At 41.6% G+C, this 16,899-nt stretch overlaps 1 protein-coding gene across 1 annotated transcript in view; it reads right to left on the bottom strand.

Moving 5' to 3' along the window:
• Window positions 1–16,899, bottom strand: part of ADAMTSL1 (ADAMTS like 1) — a 215,776-nt gene that overhangs the window by 19,821 nt on the left and 179,056 nt on the right. The window contains exons 22-23 of the mRNA XM_074812177.1: window positions 12,670–12,849; window positions 8,689–8,823 (exon numbers count right to left, since the gene is read on the bottom strand). Coding sequence (XP_074668278.1) covers window positions 8,689–8,823; window positions 12,670–12,849 — 315 coding nt within the window. The remainder of the gene's footprint in view (window positions 1–8,688; window positions 8,824–12,669; window positions 12,850–16,899) is intronic.

The following is a 16,899-nucleotide window of genomic DNA, read 5'->3' as shown; positions in this document are numbered from 1 at the left end:
TCCCCCAGGGCTCGGTTTTGGGGCCACTCCTGTTTAACATCTTTATTGATGATCTAGACGAGGGGATCGAGTGCAGCCTCAGTAAGTTTGCAGATGACACCAAGTTGGGTGGGAGTGTTGATCTGCTCGAGGGTAGGGAGGCTCTGCAGAGAGACCTGGACAGGCTGGAGCGATGGGCTAAGGCCAACTGGAGGAGTTTCAGTGAGGCCAAATGCCGGGTGCTGCACTTGGGCCACAACAACCCCCAGCAGCGCTACAGGCTTGGGGAGGAGTGGCTGGAGAGCTGCCAGTCAGAGAGGGACCTGGGGGTGTTGATTGACAGCCGGCTGAACATGAGCCAGCAGTGTGCCCAGGTGGCCAAGAAGGCCAATGGCATCCTGGCTTGTATCAGCAATAGCGTGGCCAGCAGGGACAGGGAAGTGATCTTACCCCTGTACTTGGCACTGGTGAGGCCGCACCTCGATTCTTGTGTTCAGTTTTGGGCCCCTCACTACAAAAAGGACATTGAATGACTCAAGCGTGTCCAGAGAAGGGCAACGAAGCTGGTGCAGGGTCTGGAGCACATGTCGTACGAGGAGCGGCTGAGGGAACTGGGGTTGTTTAGTCTGGAGAAGAGGAGGCTGAGGGGAGACCTCATCGCCCTCTACAACTACCTGAAAGGAGGTTGCAGAGAGCTGGGTATGAGTCTCTTTAACCAAGTAACAAGTGATAGGAGATGAGGGAGGAGAAGAGGAGAAGTTACGCCAGGGAAGGTTTAGACTGGATACGAGGAAGTATTTCTTTACAGAACGGGTTGTTAGGCGTTGGAATGGGCTGCCCAGGGAGGTGGTGGAGTCCCCATCCCTGGAGGTGTTTAAGAGTCGGGCTGACATAGCGCTGAGGGATATGGTGTAGTTGGGAACTGTCAGTGTTAGGTTAATGGTTGGACTAGATGACCTTCAAGGTCTTTTCCAACCTAGATGATCCTGTGATTCTGTGATTCTGACTACCCTTCAGTATAAACTTCTGTCTTGCCATTGCTACAATTACAGGCTAACTGTACAATTACATTTACAGGAGAAAAATAACACTCAAAAGAGGCACGTGGAGCAAGCACTGAACAACAGCACAAAGAGTTCAACAAAAGACAGAGCAAGAGTCAGTGCATAACGTGATTACCAGCCCAACTGGTGAAGGTCAGTGCTGTTGTTGAAGCCTTCCTGTATTTCTTAAACTGACATAAACTTGCTACATCCTGAGACATCAGCAGCTCGGGAAACTTTCTGTCATGCAAGGAAAATAAAAAATACAGACCAGAGGATGTGGATGGCAGATAGGTGCAGGAAAGCCAGTGCACTTTGCTCCAGAGAGACATTAACTTCTGTCCTATTAACAAAGTGCTTTAGCTGTTTGGGAGAGGTTTTGAGAACCCAACATGGAGGGAGAGGGTTCTTCAAAACTTAGAATGGATAAATCATTTAGTCAACAGATCAGAAATCCCACAGGGTCGGAAAACTCCCTTAACACTTACTCTAGAGCAAAGCTTAAGTTATGCAAGAGGCTAAATGACAGGTCTCCAGACTGGCATAGTCTGACACCCCTAGTTTTCACCTGAACTTGCCTCAGTGGAGCTCTGCATTGTGTATATCTATGTTAGAACAGAATGTAGGTCAGTAATCCTGGAAAAGCTTACAGACACAAGTTCAAGGGCTGCAACTCTTACCACAAACCCAAAATTAAACAGATGTTGCCCCAGAGGCCAGGGATATTATTTTATGTGGCAGCATTTTGGACCACTGCTATAGATCAGTGGTTCTCAGATTAGCTCATTGATGGCACTGAACAGCAAGAAGGAAAAAAACCCAAGGCAGCAGTCTGCCTAGAGGACCTTGCTCTTTTGACTCTGCTTTCAGAGCTTGGCAGCAGCAGGACTAGTGCCTGATTGCCTGAAAAACAAACACTGTATCAGTGTGGTCAAAATGTTCAACCAAGCAGAGGTATCATCATATACTGTATACACTGAAATGTACACAGTATACATATGCAAATGAAAGGTCATGCATTTCAGTGAAATGATACTGTGTAGTCCGATGTAGAAGGAAGATACTGCAATACTGTATGAACTTTACACAATATTTAAAATGTAATCAATGTGATAGAGTCTGATTGGGGAATTAACTGCAACAATAATGGCGTACTGTTGATACTAATTTTAATTCTCATCTGTATAGAAATTTCACTTACCTGGGAATTCTTGTAAATAGGGTGACGAGGCAGAATTTTTATCGAGACAAAAATGGAAGGAAATGGAAAACACAATTAACAGGACAGATTATCCCATGAATGTGCCTGGTGCTTTATCCTCATTACAGTGGAAGTATTATTAGTGTAAAATAAAGTTGCTAAAATTATTCTTTAGCATTAAAACTACTTTTCAAACATGACAGCCAATTTATTACAGAGAGTAAGGAGGAAAAAATGATGTTGTGTGAAATAACTTCTGACTCATACTGCACAGCTTCTGCAGCTGTCTTTTTCCTTAAGGGAATACAGACACTGGTTTAATCGTAATTACTCATGAGTCTTCTCTTTGCTGACTCTGTGCAGATTGTAAATTATTTTGTGTTTTGCATTTCTGCTTCCAAGTAATTCCCAAAAGCTAGGAAAATTTAAAGCAGGCTTATGGTAGAGAGGGGAAGGGCAACAGGGAGTAAAGGCAAACTTCTTATGTTTCAAGAAGATATATTCTTGCTCTTGAGTATATCATCAAACATTGCAAGAAACGTGTACTGGCGAGATCAGTTATGTTCATCCGGATCATTTATTGCTTTTCACACTGATTTTGAACAAGTGTCAGTCCTGTGTTTACAGATGTTATGGTTCAGAAGCAAGATACATAGCAAGCAATTGCAGCACTAACTTCTCTGGCTCGACTGAAAGAGTTTTGTCCTGATCATGGCATCAGTCTGTCTATACGATGTTTCTTCTCCTAAAGTAGTCAGAGGCACAACATTTCACTCACTATAATGCACCTCAGAACATTCAAAAAGTTCTAGGTTAATTTTTCTGTTCAGTACCACATGTAGATAACCCTTAAATCTGCAGGTAGGCAAATACTAGCCACAGACTTGTAGTGGTCCCCTCCAAAAAAAACCCCCAAAAGACTGAAAACCCTCCCGAGCTTCAGGTGTTGGCTCTAATGCAGTTGGCCCTTTCAGAATAAGTAATTTATTCATAATCAAAAGGCTGGCCATTGCAAGCAAGTTGGCTACCATAATTGTATTTTTCCATTCTGCTTTATCGGGCTTCTTCTGGGCATCTAAGTGACTCTACTGGAAAATGAGGGGGATATACTATTGCCAGTAAAAGAAAAGTGAGAGGGAAGTGCTGGTTTTGGTAAGGGCAATTCTTTGCATCTTTTAAGTGAAAGGTTTTTGTTATTTCTTTGTTTTGAAAACAGCTTAATTGCTAAATAAAATTGGTGTTCGCAGAACAGAAGTTTGTAGTCCAGCTCTTCATCTGCTGAAGCAGCAGTGAAATTGGCAGCTCATCTGCTTTAACTCTGTGGACATTGTGGATAATGTATAAAACCAGAAAGAAATCTGCTACCTAGGACTGTGTTGCAGTGCTGGCAGTTAGTAAAATCAAGTCTGATTTGTGAAGTGAGTAAATTTAATATGGAAGTCATCAAGGAGAACACAATAAATATGGAGCAGCAGTATTTCCTTTTTTTACAATTGACTGTAGTTTTCTGGTCATAAAAAAGTAAACTTTATCCTTTTCAGTATCTCCTACAAATAGGGACCTTTTTTTTTTTTTTTTTTTTTTTTTTTTTTCTAAATACACGAAATTGGATAGATGCAGCGTAGCCTGGAAAAGTGAAAAATCAGAGTCCTAGGCTGGGGATGACAGCAGGTTCTCAGTGAACAAACTGGAGAACATGTAGTCTGTGAGACAAAAGGAATGGCAAACAAATTCCAAATAATTGCCTAGGCTTTTCCCCGTAGGTTCACTCATATCTTCAGATTCCCTAGAATAACCATTATGCTCCAGGATTTGAATTGCGTTCATTTAATTCAAAGAATAAAGACAGCATAGAGGCCAAGAATTTACATAATGATGGCATCTCCTCTTTCAATCAAAAAAATTGCTGTTATTTTTTTTTTCCAGAATGTGAACATCTCATCAGAATACAGTAAGCCTTAAAAATATACATTGCAGCTATACACAACAGCTACCATTTTCTCAATATTTAATTTTTCTTGGATGTCTTCTCTTTTTAAAGACATTGCTTAAGTCTTGCACCGTGCCAAGTAAGAGCTAGATTTTCTGTTCATTTCAGACCCTAGCTATCTTAACTCTTTATGCTCCTATTTCTCTTTAAATTGATGAGCCTGTGCTGCATTCCAAAATAAAGATGCATTCCTTCCCTTGTCTGCTTCATAAATGCACTCCAAAACTTTTATTTAATTATATACAATGTGCAATGCAGCAATCCCCCTTCCTTCAATATGTGTATGCTCAAGTGCACATTATGTTTTCAGAAATCATCACACATGATGAAGATTTCTGAAAAAATCTGTGGGACATGAACCTGAAGCTCTGGGGAAAAATTAATCAAATGTGTTCACAGACACTTTCTGTGCAACTCAAAGAGCTCATCTGCAATAAAGCAAGAGATACTACGAGCAGTCGAAGTACATTCTCCTTCCACCTTTTTTCCTTCACTGTGACATTTTATGGGTACTCGTACATTTCTATATTCCTAGAAGTATTCAGTTCTGACCTTTCTTCCAATGTTTCCGCAAGAATCCTCACTTAAATATAATTCATGTATATAAGTCAGTCATTAAAGCTGTAGCTTTCACTATGCCACATAACTGCAATAAATGTAGTATTTTTATGTGCTAAGATAAGGATATATTTTTATATAGTATTTTGTATGTTTTGACAAGCCTGCTGAGGTTTCCAATAAAGTCACAATAAATTTGAGAAATTGTAGCGAATCCCCAGCGCAATTTGTAAGATGTTCGGATTTTCTCACTGAAATGTCTTCAAACACAGGAAACAACAAGCTTGAACCCAAATGGTAACAAGTGTTCTTGACAGGCCCAAAGTCTTTTTTGCAGGAGTGTTAGAAGTCAGGAATACTGGGTCCTACAACTTCTGTTTTGCCAAAATTAACATTTACAAAGCTCAAGACCCAGGGAAATGTGTCCAAGGAGTGTGTAAAAAAATTCAGTGATATTTGAAGCATAGATAAAGAAACTCTACTGAAAATACATGAACTTAGGATGTTCCTTTAATTCAAAAAGACAATTGCACAAAGTAATCAGGACTTACAGAAGTCAAATGGTCATGAATATTTTTAAAAAACAAAAGTTCTTATCAGGGGACAAACAAAAGAATTTCTTTCTGAGGAAAAGGGTAGAGTTTCTTATAGTACTTTCATTACCAACATTCAGGAAAACTGTTTTCAAAATTTAAAAAGTCTCAAAGACATAAACCTTAATAAGACTAAGATCTAACATGAAAGCTTTCCAAAGAAACATAAATTGGTATACTTTGGAAATCTACTGTGTTCTATGTTAGTGTGATATAAAGACTTCTTGTGTGCCTGCCATGAGGCAAGAACATCAGAAAGTGCTTGATAATCTGTTGCCCATCACTGATAGTCAGTTTGTTCTACTGTAAAACCCAGAAATATTTCCAAGCTCATCATGCTCTAGCTTCTGCTTCAAGGGCAGTCCTGTCCTTCAGATATGTGGTCTGCAGATAGCACAGAAGTGTCTACTACACAACCTGCCAATGAATGTGAGGGCTGGGGAGGACTGCAGTACTCTACACGTACTTCCAACAGTTGTGAAGGAGCAGGGTAAGCATCAGTCTGCGTAAGCCACTATCTACATCATGCTCTCTAACCGGATGACGAGTTGGTCCTAGAAAGTTAACTGAAATCTCAACCCTTCAGAAGTAAAAGTAAGAGGTAAATAAGACAAAAATGTTCCTGTAAGCTCATGCAAAAAGGTATTTTACATTAGATCTTCATGGGAAGGTTGCTGACTTCTTTGGGCAGGGCATGGGTCTTTAACAGATCTTTTCCTCTTAGTTCTCATTTGCAACTTTAATCTTCTGTTGCTGTGCTAATATTTTCTGGTTTTTTTTCCAAGGCATAAGAACTGTGTTTAATGAAGTTTTGATTGCTTTTTTTCTTAAACCCTGGTAAACCCATACCTGAATTTATCCAGGTTTCTAACACAATTGTTCACCTTTGGTATCTTTTAACTCCTTTAAAATATATAGTTTTCCCAAATCTTACTTATCACTCCTTTTCTTCACACTTCACTCTGTTCCTTTGCACATGTTCTGGTTTTTTCTCTATTCAACAAATCCTCATGTCCTTAGATTTCCAAATATCAGGTCTAATTTAATGCCTTCTGAATGCCAAGAGATGTCGGTGCCTGTCAGCAGTAGCACAGACAAGGGACCCCAGACATAGTAATTCATATACCTAAAGTTCTTATATGGGGCATCCAGAACATGTAGAGCAAATACCCCAACATAATCAATGACGGAAGATTTAACAGGATTAAAGTCAATTGACTGGGTAGCAGAACAGAAAGACTTAGAGCACAGCTTGTAGGGGATGTTGTGGAGAGGGGACACAGACATGGGTCCAGGTTTACAAGTTCACAGGTGGTTCCCAAATTGGTGTTTGCAGCTGGTGCTTAGAAACATATGCATTTCTTTTTTTTTCCCAGTGTAGCAATATTTCAAAAAAACGTATCACAGTAGTCCATGATAAACTTACCTACTGCATTGGAAGACTGTGGGGAGACTAAGTTTGAGAGTAAATACAGAGTCTTTGATTGTAATCCATACTGATATTAGTGTACAGAGTAAACTAGATATAGATTAAAAAAAATATCCTGAGAGATGAGTTGGGTTTTTTTTCAGTAATGGCTATTCTCATTGTTGATGAATTCAAATTCTTTGGTACAACTACAGACAATGTATTTAAGTAACATACATGGAAGCTGAATGTTTTGTGTATTTGTTTTGGTAATACAACATGATGCAGCACACTGGACTGTAGCTTTCCAAATGATTGGATAGCCCTTTCCATGCTGATTTTTCATTAGACAAAATATCTCAGGAGGTTTCCTTAGGTTTCAATAATAACAGGCCTCAAATTCAGGTCAGTAAAACTCCAGTAAAGTTGAGGATATTGCCTCAAGAATAAAACTCATTTGCTATTTTGCTATTAAAATTCATGGAGTTTCCTTACCCCTGAAGTGGAATGGTAGGGTACAGAGCAACATGGCCAAATGAAACTCATTTAGAAGTGGTTATATACAGGCAGTGCAGAACACCTTTTGTGGTTCAATTACTGCTTTCAAACAATAAAAAATCCCTGCAACTACTAAAGACCTCTTTTTGGAAACATGAGAGGAAATGGATGAAACAGCAGTGTGACTCAGTCTTACAACAGTGAGTACAATAAAATCATACTCAAAATTATCTACTCAATGCTAATAAATACCTTCAGGTAGTCCCCCTACCAAGGACTATTTCAGTGCAGTTTTTGTGCAAGCAGAAATGTAATCCAGATCTGCACGCTAAAAGCCACTGCAAATGTATGCAGATGTCAGCAGTGGGGAAAAGTAAACCATACAAACCTGAAAACATCAACACAAAGCCTTCACTGTGAAAATAAAATTTTAAAATTTTTACTCAATGTAAGCAAAGAATGTTTTGGAAGGTACAGAAACCAGAACTAGAAACACTCAGGCCATCTACAGACCCTTTGCTAAAAGTTTCATATCCCTACCTCTATAAAGAAAAAGATTGTTCCGAAACTTCAGAACGTGACACGATTTCAAAGTCTGCAGTAACAAGGCCATTAGAGAAGCTGTTTGCCTATCTGAACCTGACAGTTAGTAGAGGCTGAAGATCAGTGTGAGAACTGAAATTTTAAAATAAACATACTCTGAACTTTAGAAAAAGATGAGATTGTCTTTGCAAACAAATCATGCCCACAGATCTGAAAGGAGTTTACAGCATGTAACAGAACTTGCAGTGTAAAGAGGAAAAAGCTGTTATGGAAGGCAGAAAAGGATGAAAAGAAGAAAAGCATTTCACTGGGGACTATTTCCTTATATGGCTTTGAACAGGCATTGCTTGTGTGGTATAACAAAGAGGAAAAAAAATGAACAGAATGAAACAGAGACCTTGCAAGAGAAAAACATGTCTAGAGGGACACGCAAAACTGTAGAAAAGGCTCTGAAGGATATACAATATGAATAGCAAACATATCGGAAGACTAGTACCCAAATGCAAAAGAAAACCAGAACCACAAGTATTTCTTTTTTTACATCAACTGGTACACCAGTTTGCCATGTCTTATGCTGAATGAGACTGCCAGCCTCTCAGAGCAGGGACTGCTTCTTACAGGGTGTTATAAAGTGTGGCACAATGGAGTCCTTATTCTGCATGTAGTTTGGGGCATTATACTAATAAGAGGACCTCCTTCTTTTAAATAAGTTTCTGAGTTGTGAGAACAATTTGGCAGTGATTATGACTGACAGTGTGCTGTTGGTTTGATGTCTTTGGTCCCAGAGCTCCATGGCTGGATAACAAGATGCTTAACTGTAAACTAAACTCTAAACTCTTCTTGATGTAAAAAAAATCTTAAAGCACTTGACTTACCTATGAGAGCAGAGCTTCCTGGACTGACGGTCATTTTTGTTCCTGAAGGAGAGGTCAGCACTGAATGAGTGCTGGTCCCAGCACTGGAAAGCACTGCTGTCAAGTCTTCTAGGTAAGGAAGAGGTTGTGGAGGCTCTGGTAACAGATAGGGAGACTGAAGTGATGAGCAACACTATAGCAGAAAATATCTCAGACACATCAAAAAAACCACCAGCAGCTATTGCTACATTACAGAATCATCTAGGTTGGAAAAGACCTTGAAGATCATCTAGTCCAACCATTAACCTAACACTGACCGTTCTCAACTACACCATATCCCTCAGTGCTATGTCAACCCGACTCTTAAACACCTCCAGGGATGGGGACTCCACCACCTCCCTGGGCAGCCCATTCCAACACCTAACAATCCATTCTGTAAAGAAATACTTCCTAATATCCAGTCTAAACCTTCCCTGGCGCAACTTCTCCTCTTCTCCTCCCACTTCTACCACTTGTTACTTTATTAAAGATGCAGCCTCACCAGTGCCGAGTACAGGGGTAAGATCACTTCCCTGTCCCTGCTGGCCACGCTATTGCTGATACAAGCCAGGATGCCATTGGCCTTCTTGGCCACCTGGGCACACTGCTGGCTCATGTTCAGCCAGCTGTCAATCAACACCCCCAGGTCCCTCTCTGACTGGCAGCTCTCCAGCCACTCCTCCCCAAGCCTGTAGCGCTGCTGGGGGTTGTTGTGGCCCAAGTGCAGCACCCGACATTTGGCCTTATTGAAACTCCTCCAGTTGGCCTTAGCCCATCACTCCAGCCTGTCCAGATCTCTCTGCAGAGCCTCCCTACCCTCGAGCAGATCAACACTCCCACCCAACTTGGTGTCATCTGCAAACTTACTGAGGGTGCACTCGATCCCCTCGTCTAGATCATCAATAAAGATGTTAAACAGGAGTGGCCCCAAAACCGAGCCCTGGGGGACACCACTCGTGACCGGCCGCCAACTGGATTTAACTCCATTCACCACAACTCTTTGGGCCCGGCCATCCAGCCAGTCTTTTATCCAGCAAAGTGTGTGCCCATCCAAGCCACGAGCAGCCAGTTTTGCCAGGAGAATGCTGTGGGAAACGGTGTCAAAGGCCTCACTGAAGTCAAGGCAGACAACATCCACAGCCTTTCCCTCATCCAATGAGCAGGTCGCCCTGTCATAGAAGGAGATCAGGTTTGTCAAGCAGGACCTGCCTTTCATAAACCCATGCTGACTGGGCCTGATCATCTGGTTGTCCCACACATGTTGTATGATGGTACTCAGGATGAGCTGCTCCATCAGCTTCCTGGGCACTGAAGGCAAGCTGACAGGCCTGTAATTTCCCGGACCATTCTTCCAGCCCTTCTTTTATATGGGTGTCACATTGGCCGATTTCCAATCAGTTGGGACCTCCTGGTCAGCCAGGACTGCTGGTAAATTATGGAAAGCTGCTCCTTCAGCACCCTCAGGTGTATCTCATCTGGTCCCATAGACTTGTGTGTGTCTATGTCAGTAGGTCACTATCTCCTCCTGGATTGCGGGGGGGTCGTTCTCCCAGTCTCTGTCTTCTGGCTGAGGAGGCTGGATTCCCTCAGTACAACTGAGGCAAAGAAGGCATTAAGCATCTCAGCCTTTTCCTCATCACTTGTTGCCATGTTTCCTCCTGTGTCTAGCAGGGGATGGAGGCTTCCCTGGTCTTCTTTTGTTGTTGATGTACTTACAGAAACATTTCTTGTTATCCTTGATTGCTGAAGCCAGATTAATTCCTAGCTGGGCTTTAGACCTCCTGATTTCTGCCCTGCACAGCCTCACAGCATCTTTGTAATCATTGTGAGTGGCTAGCCCCTTCTTCCAAAGGCTGTAAACTCTCCTTTTCTCCCTGAGTTGTAGCCAAAGCTCCCTGTTCAGCCAGGGTGGTCTTCTCTGTCGCCGGCTTCTCTTACAGCACCTGGGGACAGCCTGCTCCTGAGCCATTAAGGCTTCCTTCTTGAAGATCGCCCAGCCTTCCTGCACCCCTATACCCGTCAGGATCATCTCCCAAGGGATCCTGTCAAGCAGGTGCCTAAACAAGTCAAAGTCAGCCCTTTGGAAGTCCAGGATATCAGTTCTGCTGCCCCCTCCCCTGGCCTCCCTAAGAATAGAGAACTCTATTATTTCATGATCACTGTGCCCTAGTCAGCCTCCAACCACCACATCATCCACCAGCCCTTCTCTGTTCACAATTATTTGCCATGCTGCAACATTACCATTCCAGAGGGGTAGTCTAAGCAACTTTGGGTAACTACTATATGTGTGCTTTGCTTCATATTAGTTCAGACACTAGAGAAATTATTAAAACAACATCTGTATCAGTATGACCACAAAACAAAATAAATTCTCTTTGAAGGCTACCATGGCATTTTGGTTGACCTTCTTTATATGTGACAAAGGTACATGGTATCAGGAGATACAGCAGCTTGGATGAAAGAGCAAACTTATACAGCATAGAAGCCAAATCAAATGTCTAGTCAGTCGAAAACTTTTGAATGCCTGCTTCAGCCTGGATCAAGCCCTGACTAGATATGGTTATAACCCTGCCAAATCTAGTGGTATACTTAGGCAGAGTTCCAAAGGACTAAGAGTTCAGAGCTCAAGAGGATCAGTCTATGCTGAGAACTACAAGGTTTAGCTCTTTACTGACCATAATGGTATTTTAAAAATCGATTGTGTTGCCTTTCATTCCCAATTCTGTTTGGCATAGAAATGACGGGATATGTAACTAAAAGGTGGTTTCATCCCCTTTCAATCAGATCATGGCACTCACTAAACAAGTTTTCTACTGCTGATCACATTCAACACCAGAAGTACGAGTCATGGATGCTTGAACTGTTTTTTTCCATCAAGAAACTAAAAATGTCATTTACCTACAAACATAAGCAGCTTGCATAACTCACAGTAACTTTTCATCTTTAAAAACTAAGCCGTTTATAAAGATCAGAAAAGAATTTAAAGATCATGTGGGAGTTTTTATTTATAGGCTGAAACACAGCTGATTTTTTTTTTCTATTTTTTAGACTGAGTTTCTAGAGCCAGTCTGGATTCACAGGGAAATCAAGTGAACATTCATAAAGAGGTTATAGTGTTGTCTGTGAAACTAAGAAATGTTGCTTTAAAACTTCTGGAAGCTGCATCATCCATGGGACATGTGTTGACTCTAGTCATGAAAGATGAGAGCTGTAACTGATGCTTTAATGGTGTTGCACCAGTAACAGGGACTATGTTTCAAAATCTGACACCTCAGTATCAAATGTACGGAAGCACTTACAAAGTATGACTGGATCATTCATCTGCCCAGCATGGAGAAATGATAGAAGATGAGTTACTAGGAAAGGAAATCCCTTTGCCACACATCCAATTACCATCAGGTAATATTTCCACCCGTACTTCACAGATGACATTGCCTCTTCAAATCACCCAGCTGGGCTTTCAGTCTTGTTTAGAAACCCAAGAAAAAGAAAACTTTGCCCTTCACTGAACTTGGGAAGTGCTTTTTAAAAGTGCAATGGGTTTATGCACCTGTTAGGTCTGAAACAGGTGGGTATCATACAGCCAAGTATGGAAAGGCTGCTCATTAGAGGCAGAGCACTTCACAGGGAAAGTGTCATCATTCTCATTTCAAGAGACCCACTTTAAGAAATGGTTAATAAATGCTTTTCTTAGCTAGTAAGTCTGAAAGAGCAAAACTGAGTATCTCAGGACTGGGAGATGCAGTCCCTGTGCTTAGGCATTTTCTCCTTATCCATCTTCTTTTTATGACCACCTTGTTTCAGGTGATGCTGCCCAGAGAACAAATTCAGACTCATTCTTTTCTTAGAACAGGGCTGCCTGTATGCCATCCCCTCTCTCCACGTCCTCTGATTCATTCTGCAGGCTAGGTGTGCCAGCGGCTGCACTGCTATTGCTGGAAGTGCAAAATATCCTGGACTTACCAAGAACCAACAGCTGGGAGCTTTCAGTTACCTCCCCACGAAGATTGGCTGCCTTGCAGGAGTACAAGCCCTGATCTGACAGAGAAACATTTGCAATTAACAGCAACCCATCATGAAGATGGTGAGCAGAGGACAGCTTGACCTTGTTCTTAAACCAAGTAACTTCTGCTTCAGGAACACCTGGAAAAACATTGACAAAACGTAACACAAGTAAGATATAGTGGTTGTTAAACAGCATTGTGGTTGCTACAGGCAAAACTGTTAAGATAGAACAATTCAAATAAGATTTGTAATATGATTTCCAAGTGACTTTTTTTGCAGTTCAGAAGTGTTTAGTCAAGTCTTTCGCATTGCCTGCCTTTATGTTTCTTAGATCCCTCTGAGATGGAGCAGGAGATTTAGAACTGAATTGAAGTCTTCCCTTTAAGTGTCCCAGAACTGTATAAGTGAATTCTGACATCATCACTTTTAAAAGCAAGCCTCTATTAGATCAGAACAAAGGTTAATGTAGCCTAGTATCCTGTCTCTGGAAGAAGTCATAAGCTGGTGCCTCTCCCAGCCTCCCACTAGTTTCAGCTCAGGAACTTTCTGAGACAAAAGTAGTTTCTGTGCACTTAGGAGCCTTCCATGGAGTCTTCTGACATTTTGCAAACAATTAGCATTTACATCTTCAGAAAAGCAGTTTCACTGGTCTCACCACGAGTCTTCAGACAACAGATTGTTACAGATTCGTAACCCACTATAGGAAGAATTTCTTCCTTTTATGTGCTTGGATCTAAGGTCCAACTATCTCTGTTGTGTACTCTGTTGTAGGAATGGGTTTTGATGTGTAGCTGCCAAGAGCTCTAGTCTTGCAGTAGATAATAGTTCCTTGGCATAGGGATTTCTACCTTGACTTAAATGCATACCAGATCAGGTATTTAGCATCACCGACTACTTAACAATTGGTTTATGTGAAATAGTATTGGAAGTCTCAATAGATGGAACAGACCTATGGAGCTGTGCCTGGAAGGAAATGATACTGTGTGGACACATGGCTGTAAGGACTAAACACATCACTAATCCTGGTAACTGCTGGAGTGCATGCTCTCCCATCTGTGGTACCCTCTGTATGTGGAAGGCAGTTAATCTCTTTCAGACGAACATGCAGTTTCCTTGTGTTTACTGTAGATTAAGGTCATGTGTACAGGCAGTTATTCTTAAGTATCTACTGTCCACTTAAATCCTTCCTTGCCTTATGTCACAGCAACATGTTCCTCTGCCCACTGTCAGTACCTTTCTGGTTCTGCCTCCATGTCAAAAACCAAAACCCACTCTGTTTGTCAATTCTGTGGCCTTGGAATCAGAAGTACCTCACTCGGGCTGTGTTCACTGAGCATGAACACCCACTTGTCTGTATTCATAGTGACTGTCTGACTGCAGGTGCCTCACTAAGCATGTGCAGATGGAAGTGGGAAAGGGAGATTTTCTCTGTTCTTCCATATCAAAGCATTGTGACCTTTTTTCCACCTCTCCTGGAGCCACCTGGTGACTTTGCCAAGACATCTAGAATGAGTATATGTCTGAGCTTGGCAGCCAGGAAGGAAAGCTGAAGCCCTGTAAGGGCAAAGGGTCTTGTCCACATTCAGAAAGTAGCAGGAAGCAGACTCTAAAAGACTGCAGGTTTTTTCTCACCCTTTGTCTGAGGGTAAATAGCATACACATGCTGATCTGGACCCTTCATGGCATATCCAGAAAACTAATCTTTCTTGTCTGTGATGTTCTTTTCCAAAGGCTTACCCCTGTGTTGCTACCACTCAGCTTTTTTAAAAGGATGGGCTCTTGGTCTGTTTCTGCCCATCCCCTCTGGGATAGGACCAGTGCACAGCTCTGCATCTGGCTGCTACTCTTTCACCTATGTGGCATGGGTGGGCCGACCACCACTTAAAACCTCACTCTGATTTTTTCCAGAGCATCCAGGCAGAGTCCTAAGGGAAGTTCAGTCAACTGCTGGATAGCAAACAACCCCAAACCTTGAGCTTATTCAAGCTTGTGTGTTTATTGTGGGGAAAAGAAGTTTGAGAGGTGAGCTCTGGAGAGCAAAGGAGAGAAAATGGAGACTCTTCCAGTTCTGCAGTCCCTGAGGTGGAAAAACATTCACATCCCAGCACTTGTCCTCCCAATGCCACCCTAGTGAAGGGATGATCCATTCTTTCTTGATACTTACAGTGCACAGGTTTTCACATTACAGCTATTGCTGAACTTAGGCATGGAAGTATCAAGAAATGCACCTCAGAGATAAACAATCGCAAGATTATAAAATTACAAAGATTTGTCTAATTCCAACCAGAACTCCGTTTTGGAGACTAAAACTGGGTAGACTTTCCAAGTTTTTCTTGAAAATAAAGGAAGTTAAGTGCAAATAGTGGGAGAAAAGGAAGGGTAAAGAAAAAAGGAAAGGGACAATGTGGGTTTCATATGACTTCAGTCCTCAAATATAAATAAATATAAAAATTCTTGCAGATGGCTGCTCAGATAGTCTTAGTCCAGAAAGGCAGATTCCTCTTGTATACACTTCACTAGCAAAAGCAGCAACAAGAGGTTAAAGGTAAGGCCCATTACTGTTGAGTCTAGGAAAAGTGCACCATACCTACAAAATGCCCTACTCTGCAAAGTGTAGCTTCATTTTCCTTTGTGCTTCCACCTTTAGTGACACATATAAGCCTCAAGACTTAAGCCTCAAGACAGGAGGCAGACAGCACAGGGATGAGCACGTTCATCATTGTGCAGCATTGCCACAAGGGGTAGCAAGAGCATTTCAATCACTTGTGTCGGGTAGTGGTGAATGATAGAGGACAGACAGCTGAGTGTGCCTTGCAGAAACAGAGAGACTGAAAGTCTGAGACGTGCCAGCTGGAAACAAAACTCACTTTACTGAGCCTGCAGGACGTTAGTGAATGGCTACCCAAGTCTATTCTTCTTCAGCTTTCCCCTCCATTGCAGTGCATGTATCCAGCACAAAAAGGCTACCTGGGGTAGGCAGCAAGCAGAACTGTGCGTGCCAATCAAGATAATTTTGCTAAACCAGGAGCTTTTCGGAAAAAGAAGCATAGCAATACAGGGATCTAGCAGTGGTGACTTGTTTCTAATGCCACAACATTCTTGAAATAGTGACTTGCATGTCAGAATCTGGTATAGCTGATGAACAATTATGGGTCATAAAACAAGTCAAGAACTAGAAAAGTATAACCTCCAGCATATAGATGAAATACAGAGGAAACAAATGTTTAGGAGAGTTGTAAAAGCTGCAAGCTGAAACATCAGAAAGAGAAGGATATACAGGGCAGGATGGTAATATATTTTAAGTCACTCTTTCAAACCTGTTCTGACTCAACAGTGATTAATGGTACATGACATTTTGCAGGCAGGTGACTCTGTTAGAAGTCTTATGGCCTGAAGAAAACCATGGATAAATGCCCTAAGAAATAGATTTTTAAAACTGATTCCTCCTTTCATGTCCAACTGTATTTTCAGTAACAGCTTGGCCCAGACTGTTTGAGGCTCTGATATCCGAATGAAAAGTGCTGAAGTCAACAGAAAGCTTCTTAGTGATACTGATGTGAACCAAATTGCTCCCACATCACATTTGGAAATGAAATTGCTCACAGCAATCAAATTGCCCACACCAGAAATGCTGCTGGCTTTCTGAAGTTTGAAGAAAATCCTCCAGCTGGAAGCCAGAGGCATCTGCAAGACTCCTGAGTGACTTTGGGTGGGAGTTACATTATGATTAATTTTGAAGAAATCTAGGACTGATCACAATATATTTAAAAAACAATCTTTCACCTCTATAGACAAAGTGGTGATGTTATGTCAAGTGAAATAAGGCTGATTTTCAAGCTTGAACAAAACCACACCACCATCTTTCTGGTACAACCAAAATAGAGAGTTTCATCCTGACATAATTCATATCAGAGCCAATTAAACTCTAATGCATCCAGAACGATTTTGATTTACCTTGTCCTGTCTTACATCTAATATCTATAGATTTCAGCTCAGAACACAGATTTTGACAGTGCTTATGCCTTTCCTAAGAAGTTAAAGAGCAATATAAAATTATTCCCTAGGTAATGTTCTCTTTCATTATCTCTTGTTTTTAAGAAAACTTCTCCAGGCTTATCAACACCTGTCAGCAGCAAGAGCAGCTTTAGGAAATGTCATAACTGATCCTTATACTTAATTTTTCTCTTA

This window comes from Strix aluco, chromosome Z (genome assembly GCF_031877795.1).
Source record: "Strix aluco isolate bStrAlu1 chromosome Z, bStrAlu1.hap1, whole genome shotgun sequence".
Lineage (NCBI taxonomy): Eukaryota > Metazoa > Chordata > Aves > Strigiformes > Strigidae > Strix > Strix aluco.
The sequence above is the reverse complement of the archived record's forward strand: the minus strand, read 5'-3'. Positions and strand labels throughout refer to the sequence as shown.